Below are 18,120 nucleotides of genomic sequence, written 5' to 3'. Positions count from 1 at the left end.
GCTGGAACTGGCTAGGAAGGTGTAGGCCAAGGCAGTTTTCATCTGTTCTGACTTCCAGGGAGGCGAGGCTTAAACCCCTGGGTGTTCATTTCTCCCTTCTACGTGCCCAGTGAACACCCTGGAGAACTCCCAATTCTTCTCTGCCTATGAGACAGGAGATGGCACCCAACTGAGACTGGAAATCCGCGTTCCCAGCAAGTTTCCAAGTGATGCTGATGCTGCTGGTCCTGTGGCCACACTCAGATCACTCATCCAGGTCGAGCCCTCTTTTAAATATGAGACCACGAGGGACCAGGAGGGTGAAGGGATTAGACCCAAAGGCAGCACAGAGTAGACTGCAGGGAAGGAAGGATTCCAGTCCCCCTCTCCCAGTTCAGGGTACCTCCCACCACAGAGCAGCTCTCACCGATGTGAGGAAAGGTATTCAAAGAATGTCTTTATCTATAAACAAAGATCCTTGGTGTCTTATGTAGCCTTTTAAAAGTTCATCTACCTTATCTCCTTTGATTCTCATAACAACCTGATGAGGTAGGGAGAGCAAAGATTAAAATCCCTATTGTAGAGATTAGGACAGTGGGACACAGTGTTGTTAAATGGTGCATCCAAAACAGCAAAGTTAGTTAAGCGCTCTAAGGGATCGGAGTGTGGTCTGAGGGTCTCAGGACGGACATCCTGGTAAACCTGTTAGAATCTTGCAGGAAATCTGCAGTTTAACAATCTCCCAGGTCGACTCATCCACACATCAAAGTCTGAAAAGCCCTGGCAAAGACAGGCCTGAAACCAGGTCATCCAGTTCCAAGATCAATGCCTTTTCTCCCCTCTTTTCTCCCCCTCTCTGCAAATACTGGTCAGTATCCTATTTTGACTTGCTTCCCAACATCACCTAATTAAGAAGTTAACTCTCCCCAGGTAAAAGACACTTACGAGTGTTCTGCCTTTAAAAAAAAAAGTATTGTATTAGGTTAAGTTACCTTTATTATCAGTCTTGGTAATTCCTCGGTAGTCATTTTCTTGACTGATGTATAGACCCCTATGAAATGAATCCTCTGAGAAGAAGATGGGAAAAAAACAAGACAGTGATCAATGGATTCAATTAGTTACAGTATAATTCCACCCAGATGAAAGGAGATCAAGATGCTATGCAACTACCCCAGGGTGGCTAAAACACTCTACCCAGAAAGGACACCATTTCTTTCTCACATTCTTCAACTATGAAGTTCAGGAAAGCGCAAAACAGCTGCTCCTGAGACACCTGGGAAAATAACCACAATGAACGCAAGGCTCCTCACAACTGGAAGTATTTCAATTCTGCCTTTAATGGTCTAGGCAAGGTGACAACTGCATTTCTTCACACGCAGGAAGCGTTACACAGGACCAGTTTCTCTAATGACAGCAAAGAAACCCCTCTCGCGACACCCAGTCAACCAAGAATTAACTCAGTGGTTAGCGCGGAGACAGCAGTTCTGCAAAGTGTATGCACGTTTCTCCCTTCGACTTTTCAAATCAGTCCTTTGGACTGAGATTAACAGAAACCAGAATGGAGACCCAGTGCACCTGTGGAAAGCTGTTTCCTTCAGTGTGGCAAAACGTGAATGCAAATGATTTCTTTCAAAATACACCAATCCTAGGCATTCGGATGAGTAAATATAAAAACAAACACACAAGAGGGTTTTTTTGTTTTGTTTTCTTTTTGTTCGTTTGTTTGTTTTGGTAATTTCAGAGTTGCTTTGGGCAAACGCATGATTAGTTAACCAGGGTGGTAAAATTCCAATCATTAAAATGAACACTCAGGACACAGCAACCACCACTGGCAACCCCTGAGCGGGTCCCCATGTGAAATCACACCTCTGCAACGCAAAAATCATCATTTTAGAAAGATGTACACCTCTTAAAAGGAAGATCTCTCACCTGGTTGAAAAATAATGTGATGAATCAAGTGATTTAATAGAATCCACAGCCTTAATCTTATTATTTTCAAAGATTAAAAGGCTTTTCCACCAAGAGCCAATTGTCTCCATTTGCTTAGGAACAATAAAATCAGATGGACTGTGATCCACCTACTCTGAGATAATTTGGCGTAGGCCTATCTTTAATTCTCCTTGTATTTCTTTATCAAGCTACACAAAGCTGTTAGTGGTTTATCCCTCTGAAACCTGGGGACGCGTGTAAATAACTTTTAACAGTGAGATCGCACGTAACACTTCACAGAGCGCTGTGGCATAATGCAGTTCAAAGTTGTTCTTGATTTAAAATGTTTCTAGTCCAACCACAGTGTCAGCCTGCCCAGAGAAATCTCTTATAAAAGTTTTCACACTCTGTTGGGTTAAGAGACAGTGGGTATTAATCCTATGGCTTCTACGCCAAGCTTCCTTTTTGTGGTCAGCAGAGAAGCTATGTGGTTGGTCTGAAGGAGTCCAAAGTCTTTTTTCTGTGTTAAAACAAGGGAAAGTGGGCCGGTTACAGAGTAAAAGAAAAACCACAGCCAGCTCACTCTGCTGTAGCTTTTCCCTTAAATGTGGCCTAGAGCAATTCTGCTTTCCAAAAAAAGGTTTAATTTAAACCATACACAGTGCTGCAGGCTGCCACGTTTCCAAACTCAACATTCCTTTCTAATCTGTGCACTTCAGAACCAGCGTACTCTGTTTCCAGTGGTACTCAGACGAGCTTTAATAAATAAAATATCACTGCCCATCCATTACTTAATTTGATAATAATACGCCCCTTTTTTCCCTTCCTCTATTGACATTATTCTAAGTGCTTGTTCGAGTGTGTTGAACTGTTGTAAACACCACCTCTGAAAAAAATCAGCTCTGTTCTCTTTTGGGGAGTGAAGGGAAGGAAAAGGGAACTGCTAAGTGAGGGAACTTATAAATGTTATTAGCAAGTGGTCCAGCGCTCAACAAAACCACCACTCTGTGGAAAGGTTTGCATGTGCCAAAAATAGCTTATTATCTTTATGTTTAAAAAAAAAAAACCCAAAACAAAATATATAACTATTTATTCCTTGGATATGACACTTAAATCGGTGCTGTTTTTCCAAATGTCACTAGGAAAGACCACAGTCACCCTAGCTCACAGCTACCAAACAGCCACATGACCGATGCGGGTCTGTCTGGCCATCGGGGTGGCTGTGCTGATCACCGCGCTGGCCAGAGTGAACAGAATGAATAGCCCACAGTTGGGGCACTTTAATTTTTCTGCCTCAGTGTATTCACGTGCACGTTCATTAAGAACTCCAGCCCCAGCGGGAAGTCCGGCCCACGGGGCTCTATGTGAGTGGCCATGCTCTATTACACATGACACTTGTCAATTAAAGAGGAAACCCTTTTAAAGCAAACTGAAGTTAAGCTGGTACTTTCTTCAACATCTGACTTACCGCTGCTGTTATCGTCCGAAAGGAAGTTTGTTTTAGAACAATGATAGCGGTAGTAATCCTCCGAGATCAGTAGTGAGGGATTTAAGCACATTCAGGGCACTGGGGACCAGTCAAAAGGTTTCTTTCAACAGAACTATGTATTTTCAGTAGTAAAAAGAAGGCCTTGCTGATGGGACCACTGCCAAGACTGGACAATTTTTCAGCCTCCCAGTTTAGAGAATATCATTTTGAACTACCTGGTATAATATAAACGTGGCACAATAGATCAACGCGATGAATTCTCTGTAGTCAGTAAAATGCTCTCCCAAATAATGGAATGCATTAATAATGATTACTGCCCCGTGCCTCTGCCACAGAAGCAATGCCCAAGGCTACATCTCAATGGCCTCTAATAAACGCATACAAGTCCCACAATAAGAACATAATCATACCATGGTAAGTGAGTGCAGACTCCAGTGAGGGGACAAAGTAAAAAGCCAGCAGGTAGGACAGTCCCTGTTCCAAACCCATTTTACCTGGAAAAATACACTTTCCTTATCTGTAAAATGGGGCTTAGAGGAGACGATTGCTTAGGTCCCTTCCAGCTAAGTCCACGAGGGTTTACAGTTCTCTCAAGGGTTTTTGTTCTTAATGCACTCACTTTAGGACTTTCACCAGCACACCAACAATAATTAATGCTAATAAGGGTCCATGAAACTGGTGCAATGAAACTTTAATTTGGATTGATCTGGAGGGAAAAGAAAATGTAAGGGAGATTTCAACTTCAGATTTTTAAAGTCGAACGTCATTTGTTGCCTGAAAAACTGAAAGCAGCACATGTGAAATACTGAAACACACAATTTCCTGGAAATGGAGGTAGGTGATCCAGCAGATACGAACACTCTCAAGAAAGCCTATCTTTAAACTCCCAAAAAGAACAACTCAAAGCTCAGAAATAAATTTCAATTATGTCTTTGCTAATAATGAGAGTTAGAATTGTTTGTTCTGTGACCAACAGGATAAATCCTTTGCATGAATTACTCATTTACTCCTCACCACAAGCTATTATTATCCCCTTTTTACAGAGGAGAAAACTGAGGCTTATGGAGATTTAAGTAACCCCTCCAAGGTGAGAACTGATAAGGAACCAAGACAGACCTAAACCTAAATTAGTGGAAACCCAGAGCCTAAGCTCTTAGTAGCCATGTGTGATCTAGTTAAACCAGGTTGCTGTCTTCAAAAGCCTCTTAACTTTTACATGATGAGGACTACTTAAGGGCCAAAAGTCAAGCCTCAAGACCGGCTTATATGCAGATTACTTCCATGCTAAAGATGTTTAATTTGCTCTATTTACATGTGTGCTTTTATTATTATTTTTTTTTAATGGAGGTACTAGGGATTGAATCCAGGACCTCATGCATGCTAAGCATGCGCTCTACGGCTGAGCTATTTCCCTCCCCCATCGAATGTGCACTTTTAAATTCTCAACTGTCAATATCCAACAACCGCCTCATTTGAGATAAAAGGAAGGATTCTCCTTAGCTTGAGAGTCAAGTATAAAACCATCTCCCTTTCCTTCTAACAAGTCTTCCAAAATGCTCTTGACTAAAGGGGGGAAGTGTAAATGAAGGCTTTGAGGCAAACTCACATTAGGAAGCTGTTTTTCTCTTATGGTATCTAAACGCCAGGTTTTATAAAGACTTCTCTAAGCTGAGAGATGAGACAGTTAAGACATGGCCTGAATATGGAGGCAAACAACGTCCCTGAAGCTCTGAGGACAAGGTTAGCCAAGAAACTCATGGAAGAATACGCTAAGCACCCACCCAGAGCCCTCGGGCCCCTCCTGTGTCTAAAAAGGCAGGACGATCTAGGAGCTATTCTCCCGTTATCAGAACCTCAAGTAGAAGCTACATGCTTATCCACAGAACTGCGTGAGCTGGCTAAAACATCACCCAGCTCATTACACAAAAACTGTTCCATACGCTCAACTGTATCTGTGTGCTCGGTTATAGATGTCCGTTTGCTTTAAAAAAGGGACAGCAAATGAATGATTAACCAATGCAGTTTGTCTGGAAGACAAAAGTTTTCAAAAAATGAAGTAAAAAATAATAGTTGAGGTTCTCGTTGATAAAAGAATTGGAAGTTAGAGCACTAAAATCGCAGTCAGAGGCATCCCCAGCTACCCTGAATCTCAGACTTTAGACCCTTACTGTAACAACGAAAGATCGCATTATAGGCCTGTAACTACAAGGAATCATAAACTCTTCCGGACCATGCAGGCGAACGGACAGAGCAGGTTGCTAATACAATAACACAACAGGGAACAGCCGGGGTGACGACAAACCAGCAAGCCCAGGCTCTACCTAAAGGCATTCAGATTCAAGCGTCTGAAGATAACTCTGAATTGAATTTATTAAAATTGAATTATAAATATTTGCTCTTTTAAAATAATTTAAAGCTATTTAAAATAAAACAAATGACTACTAGTTAAGCTGATCTAGCAGCAAAAATAATAATAATAGTAGTAGTAAAAACACAAAAAACATGTGTCCCATCCTGTATTTCGCTTGTTGCTTTCATAAAGGATTTGCACGGGCATTAAAAAATTGGTAAACGCTGGCAGCGTTTAACTCTCTGAACACTGATTCACCAGCCCTAAACACAACACATCCATTCCACTGGTTGGGTCACTTGTTTTCAGAGAAGGAAAGAGACCTGCCTACATTCACTGCCTGAATTCACTCCCCACCTTAAATGAGGGCATCAGGACTGGAAAGGAAGTTGCCTGATGCCCATCCTCAAAGGTAGTTACTGAACAAACCCAGCTTACACTGGGGTAGGGCTCTCTGGGAGAAGCAGGGCTAGAAAGACAGACGACTTAAGATCCCTGCCCTCACTCTCCTCTGAGTAGGAGACACAGACCAGGAAGCGAACACTACAAAACAGCAGGAACGCAACAACGATTCTCTGTTCTCATCAACTGCAGTGAAGACTCAGAGGAGGTGAACAGAAGCTACTTTTAGGGGGTGCAGTACTCAAATCTTAAAGTGTCCAACCTTTGAAGGCATAGACCACTATGGGATAATGTTTCTCGGCTTTATTATTTATATCTTAAAAAAATACACACACCCTTTCCACAAAAAGGGAGGGAAAAAGGTCTCAGATCATGACACTCCTGGAAAGTCTTAGCCCAAGAAAACTTTAATGGTCCAGTTATAAATCTTCCAAAACGAGACTTTCTAATAGATACACTGACAGACCTTTAATTACGGCAGCACTGTGGGGCTTTGTATAATAGCGCCCACATATTTTCGGCTTAGGTCATTATTTATAGGATGCCTTACAAAGGATTTTATTTACAAGTGCCCGCCTGAATCAACGAGGTGAAGTTTTACACAGGAAAGGAAGTGCAAAGTACACTGTTTGAAAAAGCAGGGATTTACCTCCTGGGGTTCAGGAGGCCCAGGGACCAGGGGCTTCAGGCAGTGAATGATGATTTTGACTCCTCCAGTTTGTATAAAAGGTTGAAGTTCAGTCTGGCGCAGTGCAGCATTCCACAAGACCTGCTGCCTCTTTGAGCAGGCGATTAATCTCATGATCGATAGACCATATGATTAGGCACTAATAGCTGATAGGAGGAGAGAATAAACAACCATAAATTTGCTTTGTACCGAGTAATCCAAGTGTAAGCAGGGTCACTGAATGCCCACATTGGGTCATGTTACCTAAGGGGCCACATGGAATAAAAATGGAAGATCCACACACTCTTTAAGATCTTCAGTTGTTATCTCAGGGGATGGGACCCGGGTGAGGGCTACCTGAGCAGCACCTTATTAGTTTAGTATTCTTGGTGACAGATGAGAAGGTTTCCATGTGCTGGGTGCAGAGGGCTGATTACAGAAAGAATAATGGAAAAGTCCCATTGTTGAAATAATTCCTCGCTAAGCACCATCGTCAACCATCCTCAGAATAACGTGAGTGGCCCTGGGTGGTCTGCCTCGTAACTCCGTGAAACACCAGAATCTGTGCGGAGAGGACCAACCTCGGGATCCAGAACAGGGCGGCGTGTCACTCTCAATCAAAGCAGCTGCTGGGCTGTTTAATTTTGCCTTTGCATGCAGATCACTGCTCTGAGTTCCAGGGCTGTTTCTCAGGGTGTCATGAACTTCCAGTATTGGGAATGGTTACGCGACATAAAAGCGGGGATCCAGAAGGTCATAAATCTCATTCTCTCTTTTCTCCTTTTCCCTGGCTTCCTCTCTTTCTAAGACTCTGACCTCCTCTATCAGCCCCTTGAAAGAAAGAAATCAATCACCCCCCAGACAAAAATGAAAACCTGAGCCTTTCCTACGCGCTGGACGCTTCTCCCTGTCTGTGACAGAATTCACGAAAACCTGTAAAATGTCAATCTGCTCGCATGCGTGTCCTTCTCTCCACCCTACCCTGAACCCTGGGAAGCAAAAAGCCCTTAAGCTCTTGCTATTGATGACCATGAAAAAGGAAGGAAGACACTTTGTTAGCCTAAAAGGAATGTGCCCAAGAAAGTAACTGTTGGGCCAAAAAGAGCTTCAGCTGGTTTTGCCCGGTGTGAGCCCCACAGCAAACCGCATGAATCTCTCTCCTTTGAAAACCATCCGGGAAACAAACCCCTCCAGTCCCCTTGGCCACTCCTGAATTGTGCCTCCCAGCCCCCATGCTCTTCACCCCCTCCTCCCCGCCTTACTCATATGGCCTTTGTTAATTTCCAAGCCTTTAGGGAACAACTGTTCACAGCCCTTCCTTCTAGTCTAATTGTTCAATACTGCTGATAGCTCTTGAGCCCACAGAAGAGTGTTCGATCAGCTCTTCGAGAAGAAAGCAGGCGCTCCAGACGCCCTGGGGTTTGTTGGGGGGATTTCTGTTGTTGCTGGTCCCAGGAAGCTGGGAAATTCATGCCCCGTACAAAGACGAGCATTATCAATACCCTGGAGAAGTCCAGCGGGATAAGCAGCTGCTAGACCTGAGCCAGATGAGAAGTTTAAACTGTGCCCTGAAGATGCCTTCTTGGTTTACATTTATTCAAAGAGTTTCCACTCGCAGAATTTCTGAGCTGGAAGACTGCTGGGCCAGGTATATTGTACCATAAAAGGATTCCCCAAAATGTCAAATCACAAAGGATACTCCAACGTCCAGCCATGTCTCTGCTGACACTCTCTGGTGCAATAAAACCAGCCCCGCTGGGGCCACCCACGCTAACGCCCAGTGAGGAAGAAGCATCTTCCTGGGGGAGGAAACAGACGAGGGGGCCAGGCTCGTTGTCTGGTCCAGCGTGCTGGGCTCCCAGCAAAGAGACGGAAGAGATAGAGACCACAGCAAGCAAAAGGGCTTAGCAGAGAATACGGAGCTGGGCCCCGGGAACAGGGGTCAGTGCTCTTACCTCTACACCGCCCTGTCTCCTAACTTCTGTTTTTTTTTTAAGTTCTTCCTTAGTAACTAGTCCCAATTCCTAGTCATCTCTGAAACACCCAGAATGTAAGGAAGACATGCTGAGGTCCCTTCTTAAACTGACCTGAATTCTCCACAGAGGGAAAAAAAAGATTTCCATCACAGACACACAGAGAATGTTTAAATCCAACTCAGCTGTCCCGTCCTGATCTTGGTGGTTCCTGCTAACCTTGCCCTCTCTGAAACTCTGGAGGATCAATAGCCGACCTGGTTCTCAGCAGTAACAGCAGCCATGATAACATATACCATTCACTGAGCATCGAATATAGACTAGGACGCTTACAAAATCATTTCTAATTGTCAAACAACCCCAGGAGTTAATATGGTTCCCCCCTCCCTGGCCCCATTTTACAAAACAGAGAAAAACAGAGAGGGAGAAACTCAGAGAGGTTAAACAACTTGTCCAAAGTCACACAGCCTGTCAGCAGCAGACACAAGATTTGAATCACATGTGTCTGTCACAAAACATGACTAGTTTCCCAAGAGATTACACTGTTTTCCACACTGGCTTAAGAACGTGAGGGTGAGATGGCCCCAGAGCTCTCCAGAGTTAGTTAGTGTTGGTACCAACAGCTGGCCCTTCCAGGCACATTCTTCTAAGCATGAAAGCAATACAGCCTTACACCATTCCCATGGATACTGGAGTCTCATATCGCGAAGGCAATCAGCAACAAGATGAGTCAGTCTTAGCAAAAGCACTAAGTATAGACTGAGGCTACGTGTGCAAAAAGCAGTGGAGTGGAAGAGACCACCTAAGGATTTTTTCTTAGTCTTATTATAAAGCCCAAAAAGGGAAAAAAAGTAACTTGATTCATTTATTCTTCCATCCTCAGCAAATGTTGGCTGAGCCTCTAAAGTGCACCAAATTTCTCTAAACTGCATCAGAAAGGGGACGGGTTAATTTCTCAGTTTCTTTGTGCCTACTGAGACCCTCTGGTATCAGTCATACTGTAGGTGATTCATCAGTGGTTCTCCTTCGTGGTCCGTTGTACCCTGAAACTGATGCCCGGTAAACACAGGGGGATCGGCTGCTAACTTGACCGCTTCTCTTCCTGTTGATTACACAGCCATGCTTTGCGCGTTCCTAAATGGAAAGGGCCAATGAAGTAGAGTTTGGGAGATGCAATCCAAATGATTCCAGCCTGCGACAGTGTTGCACATTCTCCTGAAAAGACTCAGACACGGATTTCAACAGTTCCACTAGTCAGTGGTTCCCTGTTGCCATCCAAATGTTCACAGAGATATGATAAATGAACCAGGCCTTCCATCAGATACCAGCAATGATGTCTCCTAAAAGCCTTCTAGAAGGTGCTAAGTCATAAAGAACCAGCAGGAATTAGGCAAAGGGGAAAGAGAAGGTGTGCGATGAGAGGCAGAGGGAATGAAAAATAAAGAGGTCCAAAGGCAAGAAAGAAGGTGGAATATTTAACAAGCTACAAACAGTACACTCTGGCCAGAAGGTGGGAGGTGGTAAGAAAGCTAGGGAGGTGAGCAGGGGCCAGTCTTTTTAAGGGGCTTTGCAACAGCGACCATTCCTCCCTTCTTCTATTCATTTCACAAATGCTAATGAGTGCCTACTACATACCAGGCCTGATGCTAGACCCTGGAGATACCGAGGTGGGTTAGCAACGCCTCGGGACACCTGGTTCCACCTCTCAGTGACGAGCTGTACCTTGTGCAGCTGGTTCGTGCCCAACGTGTAATGTACACTGGAACACAAGAAAACACCCCTTGCTTTTCCTAATCCACCTACTAAATTAAACTATTCACACCTGCAGGAGAAGGACTCACTCGCACTGGTTTACAATGAACATTAGCCAAGCCCCCTAGGATAATGTTGGACTTTTGCCCACTCATCAATATTAATTGCAACACATATAGATCCAACCCTGTGTTCTCCCATTTCTCCAATTTCAGCCCTCACACCAAGGTATGTTCTTAATCCAACTGAAATTTCAGGGCACACACTTCAGTGCAGCTGGGACCATAAAAATTCGCATGGTATCATTAAGCACCACTAGGTGAAAAAAACAAGTGAAAATTACATGCTTTCCAACAACACAGAAAGCCCACGGTCCATGTACAAAGAAAAAAAAATCAGCCTGAATACTACAAAAGAGGACAACGTGGTTTTCCAACAACAACCGTATAGGACTCAGATTTTCCCATGCAGCAAGATTCTACCTTGGAAAATAGAAATAAAGTAAAATATCTCAATTACCAGAGACCTGACTCCATCAGGGTAACACTAAAAGTTCCCAGGCCACAGAATCTGTTCTTTGGTGACTGAAAAGAACTTTAGAAATTAAAGATTCACTCAGTGAATTTACATCATTATTCCCAAATATTCAGAACCCACCTGGTTTATGGTAGATTTATGGTGACACAGGAAAGAACGGTGCATAGCTTCAAGGTTACACTCCCTTGAAAAGAAATGTCCACAAGACCCACCAACGCACAGCCCAGTCAGGTGTCCTGACCACGGGACACGCAAATTTAGACAAATCAAATGATGCCAGTCTTTCCTGAACCCAGCCTGGCCGCCACACTGCTAGTGAACACCTTGTTAAATGAAATGAAGTGAAACACACATAAAACAAAAATTTTTTGAAAGTCTGAGAGAAGAGAATTCATTCATCAAAAGGGAAACTTTAATCAAATATCTTCTGTGTGCCCATCGGGGCAGTACCTTCCTGTAAAGAGCACACCATTGAGCGGGGAGGAGAGAGGATATGGGGGCAGTGGGCTACAAGTAAATCCACACAGTTATAACAAGAAAGGTGTGGTCATATAGTCACTTACACACGGGGTGCCACAAATGAAGAGCATCAAACAAGCCCAGGGTAACCTAGGAAGGCTTCCTGGGGGAGGGGGTTTTGAGCTGAGTCTTGTAGAGGAAATAGGAATGATTAAGGAGGTTTTCAGGTAGTTAAGCAAGTATAATTGATTCTGCCAAGTTAGCAACATTTGCATTTTCGAGTGTGCTTTGTTGGGTTGGGTTTCACAGAATGGAAGAGACTACTCAACATAACTTGCTTAGTAGTCAATGAACCCAGGGACACTGGAACCTCTGACAGGGTGCGGACATCTGAACAATGATGACCCCTCTCACTCCCACCCCTAAATGGCTACATCCTAATTCCAGATCCTGTGAACATGGCAGAAGGGATTTTGCAGATGCGATTAAGTTAAGGATCTTGAGGTGGGGAGCTTAGCCTGCATTATCCAGGTAATCACAAGGTTCCTTACACGAGAGAGGCAGGAGGATCAGAGACCCAGGAAAAGGAAGCAGAGATCGGAGTGACACAGCTAGGAGCAGAGGAATGCCACACCAGCCTCGAGAGGTTGGAGGCGGTGAGGAACGGGTTCTCCCTGGAGCTTCCAGGAGGGACCAGCCCTGCTGATACCAGACTGGTTTTGAGACTTCCCACCTCCAGAACTCCAAGGAAATAAATGTGTGTTGGTTTAAACCATTCATTTATGGTGATTTGTCACAGCAGCCGAGGAAAACGAAAACCCAGGGCTGGCAGGAATAGGAAGAAGAGGTGAATTAAATCAGCGCTTAAGTCACCCCACAAATCCAGGCACTGTGATGTGCCAGAGCAGAGAAGCAGTGACAGTGATAGTGACCATAACCTCACACATCAAACTTAAAACAGGTGCAAAATGTTACAAATGGTTCAACTTGCTTATACGACTCAACGTGAGCAGTTATCGAATATCCAGGGAATTCATACCCGAGCAACCCTGCCACGGCCAGCCCACCCCAGGCTTGGACACCGCGGGACTTGCTACTCCAGAGGCACCTCGACACAGCCCCGTGCGCAAAAAAGAAAGTAGCGAGTTAGCTGGTGGGCAGGAGGTTTTGTCCTGTTTGTCCACCGCTGTATTCCCAGCTCTAGAACAATGCTTGGCACATAGTAGGTGCTCATTAATAGTCAGGGAACTAATGAAAGTCTGGAGATAAAAGATAATCTATTTGTGAATAACAACCAAGTCTCCGGTGGGTAATGTTTCTCCTGAAAGGTTATCTGATGGGCCAGACTCTGCAGATTTTGAGAAAACATCCTCTCTGTAACTGTGCACTTCTGGTTTCAGCCATACAATGTGACGTGTAATAAAAAAGGCAGAACAAAAACTCAGAAAGTCAGTGAAACCAGGTTCTATGGCAACACGTTAGTTAGCTCCGTGTTCCTACCGTGCTTGCGGGAAGCATTAATTTCCTTGAGAGTTTTTCTCCTCGGCTTAGTGCTGAAATGGCACAAAACAGGCAGAGGTTTGGTGCTCTCAGATTTACCATTAACACCACCAGCGTCTTGAGAATAAAATATCTCCAAGCAGATATGGAAGCCCCTTAATTAAATGAAATTTCACAGGCAGTTGAAATATCCCAAAGTTATGGGCTGGAGGGAAAGGCAACAGGACACTTAGACCGGTGAGGATTGAGGAACAGCAGCGGCTAAACCGAGGCAGGTCAACACACATTTCCAAAAGGACCTTGCATGTCAGGTACGCTCTGACACTGGCTCTCATCATTCTGGCTTCTTCTGCTACAGGTGGACAAAGGGCAGGAATTAAACAGCTGCAGGCCTTCTGCGCTAGTGGCTAACACAAAGGAAAAATAAACATCCATGCATTTTCTCAAAGAACATTTCCTGAGCACCTACCCTGTGCCAAGCCAAGTGCTAGATCCCAGGCAGGGAAACACTTGGAATTAGCTCTGGGCATGCTCTCTGTATCAAGTGGCTGTGCTACGTACGGTCCCATCACGAGCGCCTTCTTTGCCACAACGAGAAAACCAAGGCTTAGAGGTTTCATGACTCTCCTGAGTTCACGTGGCTGATACTCAGCAAAGAAAGCATCTGAGTCTGGCTCCATGTGACCCCAGGGCTCATATTCTTATGGATAAGTGTCCCAGTGCCTCTGCCCGGAAAAGGGCCCATCACTGACTGCCACCATGAGGTTGGACCTCAACACAAACACACACACACACACACACACACGTCAGGATAAATCTAGAGACAAAAGTTTTGCACAGAGCTGCCTGTCTCAGGAACACAAAAATGTTGTTTTAAGCCTTCTGGAATGGTTGCTTATTTAAAAACAAAAACAAAAAACAAAACAAAAAAATGATAACTGGGACTTCCAAGTTTTGATTCAGTGGTTCTGGAGTGGCAACCAAGGATTTGAATTTCTAACAAGGCCCCACGTGAGGCTGATGAGGCTGACTTGGGGACCACACTTTGAGAACGACTGGTGTATAAATCTGCAACGTAATCTCTAAGGGCAGGAATTCTGTCTTTTTTGCTCTCTATATCTAAAAGAATATACAACATGTCATAGGAATTCAGAAAATAACCACTGAATGAATGAATCTGCTGTGTACATGACAAAGAGGTAACCAACTTTATTAAAACTATGTGCAAACTAAGGGTAAACAGGTTCTGAATGGGAGGTTCTCACATGATTCAGGAAGGGCGTGAGCACCTTAAGGAACGTTGTGACATAGCCTTTGGCCTCTCAGACGAATGATGTCAAAGTGTGGGTCTTGCTCTCAGAACCTTTTTCAATCATGGTGATATGGCCTACGGACAGAACATGGAATCAGTGGTAATTTTATACTTAATAAGTACAGATTCTACACAGCTGAATGTCCAACGGCAAGTTCCTAACTTAGTAATGCCCAGTCTTCCCTTCTATACAATGGGTTCTTGGGAAGATTAGCAGTAACATACAAGAAGTATTCGGATGTGTGTCTTCGCACGCAGTAAGAATTCTTTAGTGGCAGCTATGATCCAGACAATTACAAACACACCTCTGTCAGGGCCATCCCAGAAATCCTGATCTTCAGAAAACAGTTGTTCACCCAACAATATTTGGCAAATATTTACCAAGCATGCCATTCACTCTCTGGGGAATGTTCGATTCTCCGCTGCCACATTGAGCAATGGGTTAAAAAAAAAATCCCCTCCCTAGATTTCTTGCCACCCCAAGGGCTTGTTGTAAAAACTCTGGGAGAAAAGGCCCAGCAGAGCACCCTGGATGAGCTCAGGGTCAAGAATCAACATGAGTTTTGTAAAGAGATGAAGCCAGGTGTGCCTCCTCTCTCAGGAGGCATGAAGAGGGCTGAGTCAACAATCCTACTTGCTCTTGAGCCAAACAGCCCCCACAGGAGAGGCTCTCTGGGCAGGTGTGAGCGGGTCGGAAGACGCTGCCGGAAGATGCTGCACTGTCCCGTAGCTGGGAGGTTCTGTCCTGGGCGCCCTCGTGGGTCCAGCAGATGTGCAGACACCTTCCACACACCCAAGAGCCTCTGTGTCTTTGGTCCCCACGTCTGAAACACTAAAGGTAAGACAGAGTGCCCCTCCCTCCGTGAGACCCCTTGTGAGAGTTCGCGTTTTTGCATCAAGTTACACTGTTAAGAAAACTAAAATTACAAGTCAGGAGCCAGACAGCAGAAAGTAACCTTTACAGTTTCATAGTTCTGTGTTCATTCATAATGTAAAAGACTTAGAAAGGTACCCATTTGGACTCTTGGGAACAGGAAAATCCCAAAACCAGAGTTTACTATTTTCAAAGGAGTTTCAATATGGGCAGAAATCAAGAATACCGTTCTTCAGGCTAAGTTTATGTCCTGAAATATGCTTCTTGTAAGAAATAATTTAAAAATGTGGAATCTAAAATTAAGCAAAAATAACATACAGTATGTTCAGCTTTGAAATTTGCCGGGACTCAGCCAAGTTTACCATAAACAGAAGGCAGAATTGTCTATTTTTAACTTTACAGCCCTTGGGTGATTAAAATTTTGAGCCATAATAAACAATTTTTTTCTTCTCCGCAACATAATTTCTCATTTGAAATTGCAGTCTTTTTAGTTGTTTAGGAGATATGGATTGAGCACTTCGTGTTTTTAAATTCTTTCTTAAACGGAAATTTCTTGCAGAGACTAAGCGCATTCATTAGCATGCCAAAAGCACAGATTAAAAAAAAAAAGAAGAAGAAGAAAAGAAAAGAAAAGGGAAAGAACCTCACCAAGGCCCAAAACTGCATTGCCTTCTCTCCTGTGCCAACTGTTGAACAATTAGCACCTTCAGCCGGTTGCATTTTGGGAGAACAGAGTAACAGATCCCACCATTCTGCCTAAGTAAATGGAATCACCACAAACACCTCATCACCACCCAGCAGATTATCTGGCGATCGAGTATTTCTGCAGATCTATTATGTCAGCAGAAAGTGTATCTTCCCACCAGGAAAAACAGTTGCACATGCAATAGACCAAGAGCCTTTGCCACACTCATTAATTACATCAGTTAGCTACTATCTCCTGTGCATGATCGCAGTATTAATGAAACTATTTTGGTGTGGAAGTGTCACAGGGCAAGACAAGCAGATCAGGAAACAGAAGGAATTGACGGTCACATACAATGTCAATGTGCTGAGCCACACGGAACTTAAACTTGGCCCCCAAAAAAGGATACAGAATTTTTTCCTTTTCTGCAAGTAGCCAGTATTCTTTTCCTTTGGCATCGCTTAGAGCTAAATAGCTCAAAACTCCTTAGAAAGTATCGAGTTTAACTGTACTGCCTCCCTATCAAGAGCTATTAGCAATTAAGTTATTGGAGATAAACTGAAGCCCAGGACCCTGGGTGCTGACTTTACAAGCAGTGGTTCCCTGCCCACCCGCACCCCCAAGGGAAAAGGGTGAGTGAAAGATGATGCCCAGCTTCTGGTCTGGATGACAGGGTGAAGAATGGTGACAGCCACTCATTTTGAAGCACAGGAAGATGAGCAGATTTGCTGGAAAAATGGGTCAGGCAGCACAAGATGTTACCCCAGGTTTTTTGTCTCCGTTTTTTCTTGGGGCATGTGTCTGTGAGGCTCCAGAGAAAGCCCTAACCCCTACCGCCGTCTCCTAGAGCAACAGAGAATACCCTACAGGACACAAATACTTCAGTTTGTCCTTAAGGTCATCCTAAGGAATCTCTTCTCCGGACTTCAGAGTCACGCGTTCCACACCTGCCCCTCCTATGCGGTGGCTTCCTGACCCGTTCACATCCGGGTCTCCACTTTGTTGGCGTTCCTCTTAAACATTCTGTGCCTGCAACTGGGCAAAAAAAAATTCCAGCTGTGGTCAAACCACAGCCCAACACAGCCTCAGCTTTGGGAATGGCACTGTCACGCTGCTGGCCTCGATTAATCTTGTGGTCAACTTACACTCTTAGACTGTTTTCACATGGACTGCTGTCAAACTACATTTCCTCCTTTGTATAATGCAGTCTCTCATTCTACATTCAGGGTGCCCCATTCCACGCCTCAGGGTTTTCATCCCATTTTCATTTCTTTCTTACCAATTCTGTCCCCAGCTTTGCCAGGATGCCCAGAGGTATGGCCTTTTGGAAGGATCTTTCCCATGCTCCTTTCCAAAACAGTCTGAAAACGTCTTACCCTTTTCATCACTGGATTCTCCTTATCCCGGCTACTTTATAAATAGTATTTTTCCCTACAGGAAATACATAAAGCCACGGGGGTGGGGGAGGCACCTGCACATTTAGACAAGACAATTTGTCATCAGCCATGGACCCATGCAGGTCTGCCATGAAGTATTTCTTATTCTGGAGAACAAAATGTGTATTTTTATCATATAACTTTAGATCCTGTACACTGGCCTTCCTCCACCCATCCACCCCAAAAAAACCCACACCAAAAACAAACAAACAAGACAACTAGCCAGATATTTACCAACATCCTGGAGGCCAGTAAATTACTTAGGTCTTTTCTGTAGGCAGTAGTAAAGAATGTTGATTATATTTACTTAGCTATCAGTTTGTAACAGGCTGTGTAGCCTTCAGGGCAGAGGTACAGAAAAGTGTAAAGAAAGGAGCTGTGTTTTTAAAAGAAAAAAAGTACCCTGGCCAATTTTCAGTACTTATCTCAGCCTTGCAGCCCCACTGCCTGGCTGTCTCAGGGTCATGTAAGGATTTGAAGCTTAGGGAGTGAGTGGTCCCAAGGCTTCCGCCTCTCTGGACATTCCTATCACCAACTATTGGTTGTCCTTTAGTTTGGTGGAGCCTGACGCCTGGATTTCCACCAGGTCACGCAGGTGCAGGGAGAGCTACTTTTCCACTGAGTTCTCAACACTTCCTGCAAATCAAACCCATTAGCAGAGAGCACAGTCTTCTTTGTAAAGTAAGAGGTATGAAAACCATTTGATATCTCTCTGGAAGACGCAAGAGCAGAAATATGCTTAACCTGATGCTTATCGACGTTAGAAATTAGAATGA

General features: G+C 44.2%; 1 protein-coding gene across 5 annotated transcripts in view; it reads right to left on the bottom strand.

Moving 5' to 3' along the window:
* NFIA (nuclear factor I A) overlaps nt 1-18,120 on the bottom strand; it is a 340,770-nt gene that overhangs the window by 270,972 nt on the left and 51,678 nt on the right. The window contains exon 3 of one of the 5 annotated variants that reach the window (XM_032494426.1): nt 972-1,046. The exons of the other annotated variants lie outside the window; for them this stretch is intronic. Within the exon in view, the coding sequence (XP_032350317.1) occupies nt 972-1,046 (75 nt within the window). The remainder of the gene's footprint in view (nt 1-971; nt 1,047-18,120) is intronic. 5 annotated transcript variants of the gene reach the window in all.

This window comes from Camelus ferus, chromosome 13 (assembly GCF_009834535.1).
Source record: "Camelus ferus isolate YT-003-E chromosome 13, BCGSAC_Cfer_1.0, whole genome shotgun sequence".
NCBI classification, from domain to species: Eukaryota; Metazoa; Chordata; class Mammalia; order Artiodactyla; family Camelidae; genus Camelus; species Camelus ferus.
Note: the sequence above shows the minus strand (reverse complement) of the source record. Positions and strands in the feature narration are given on the sequence as shown.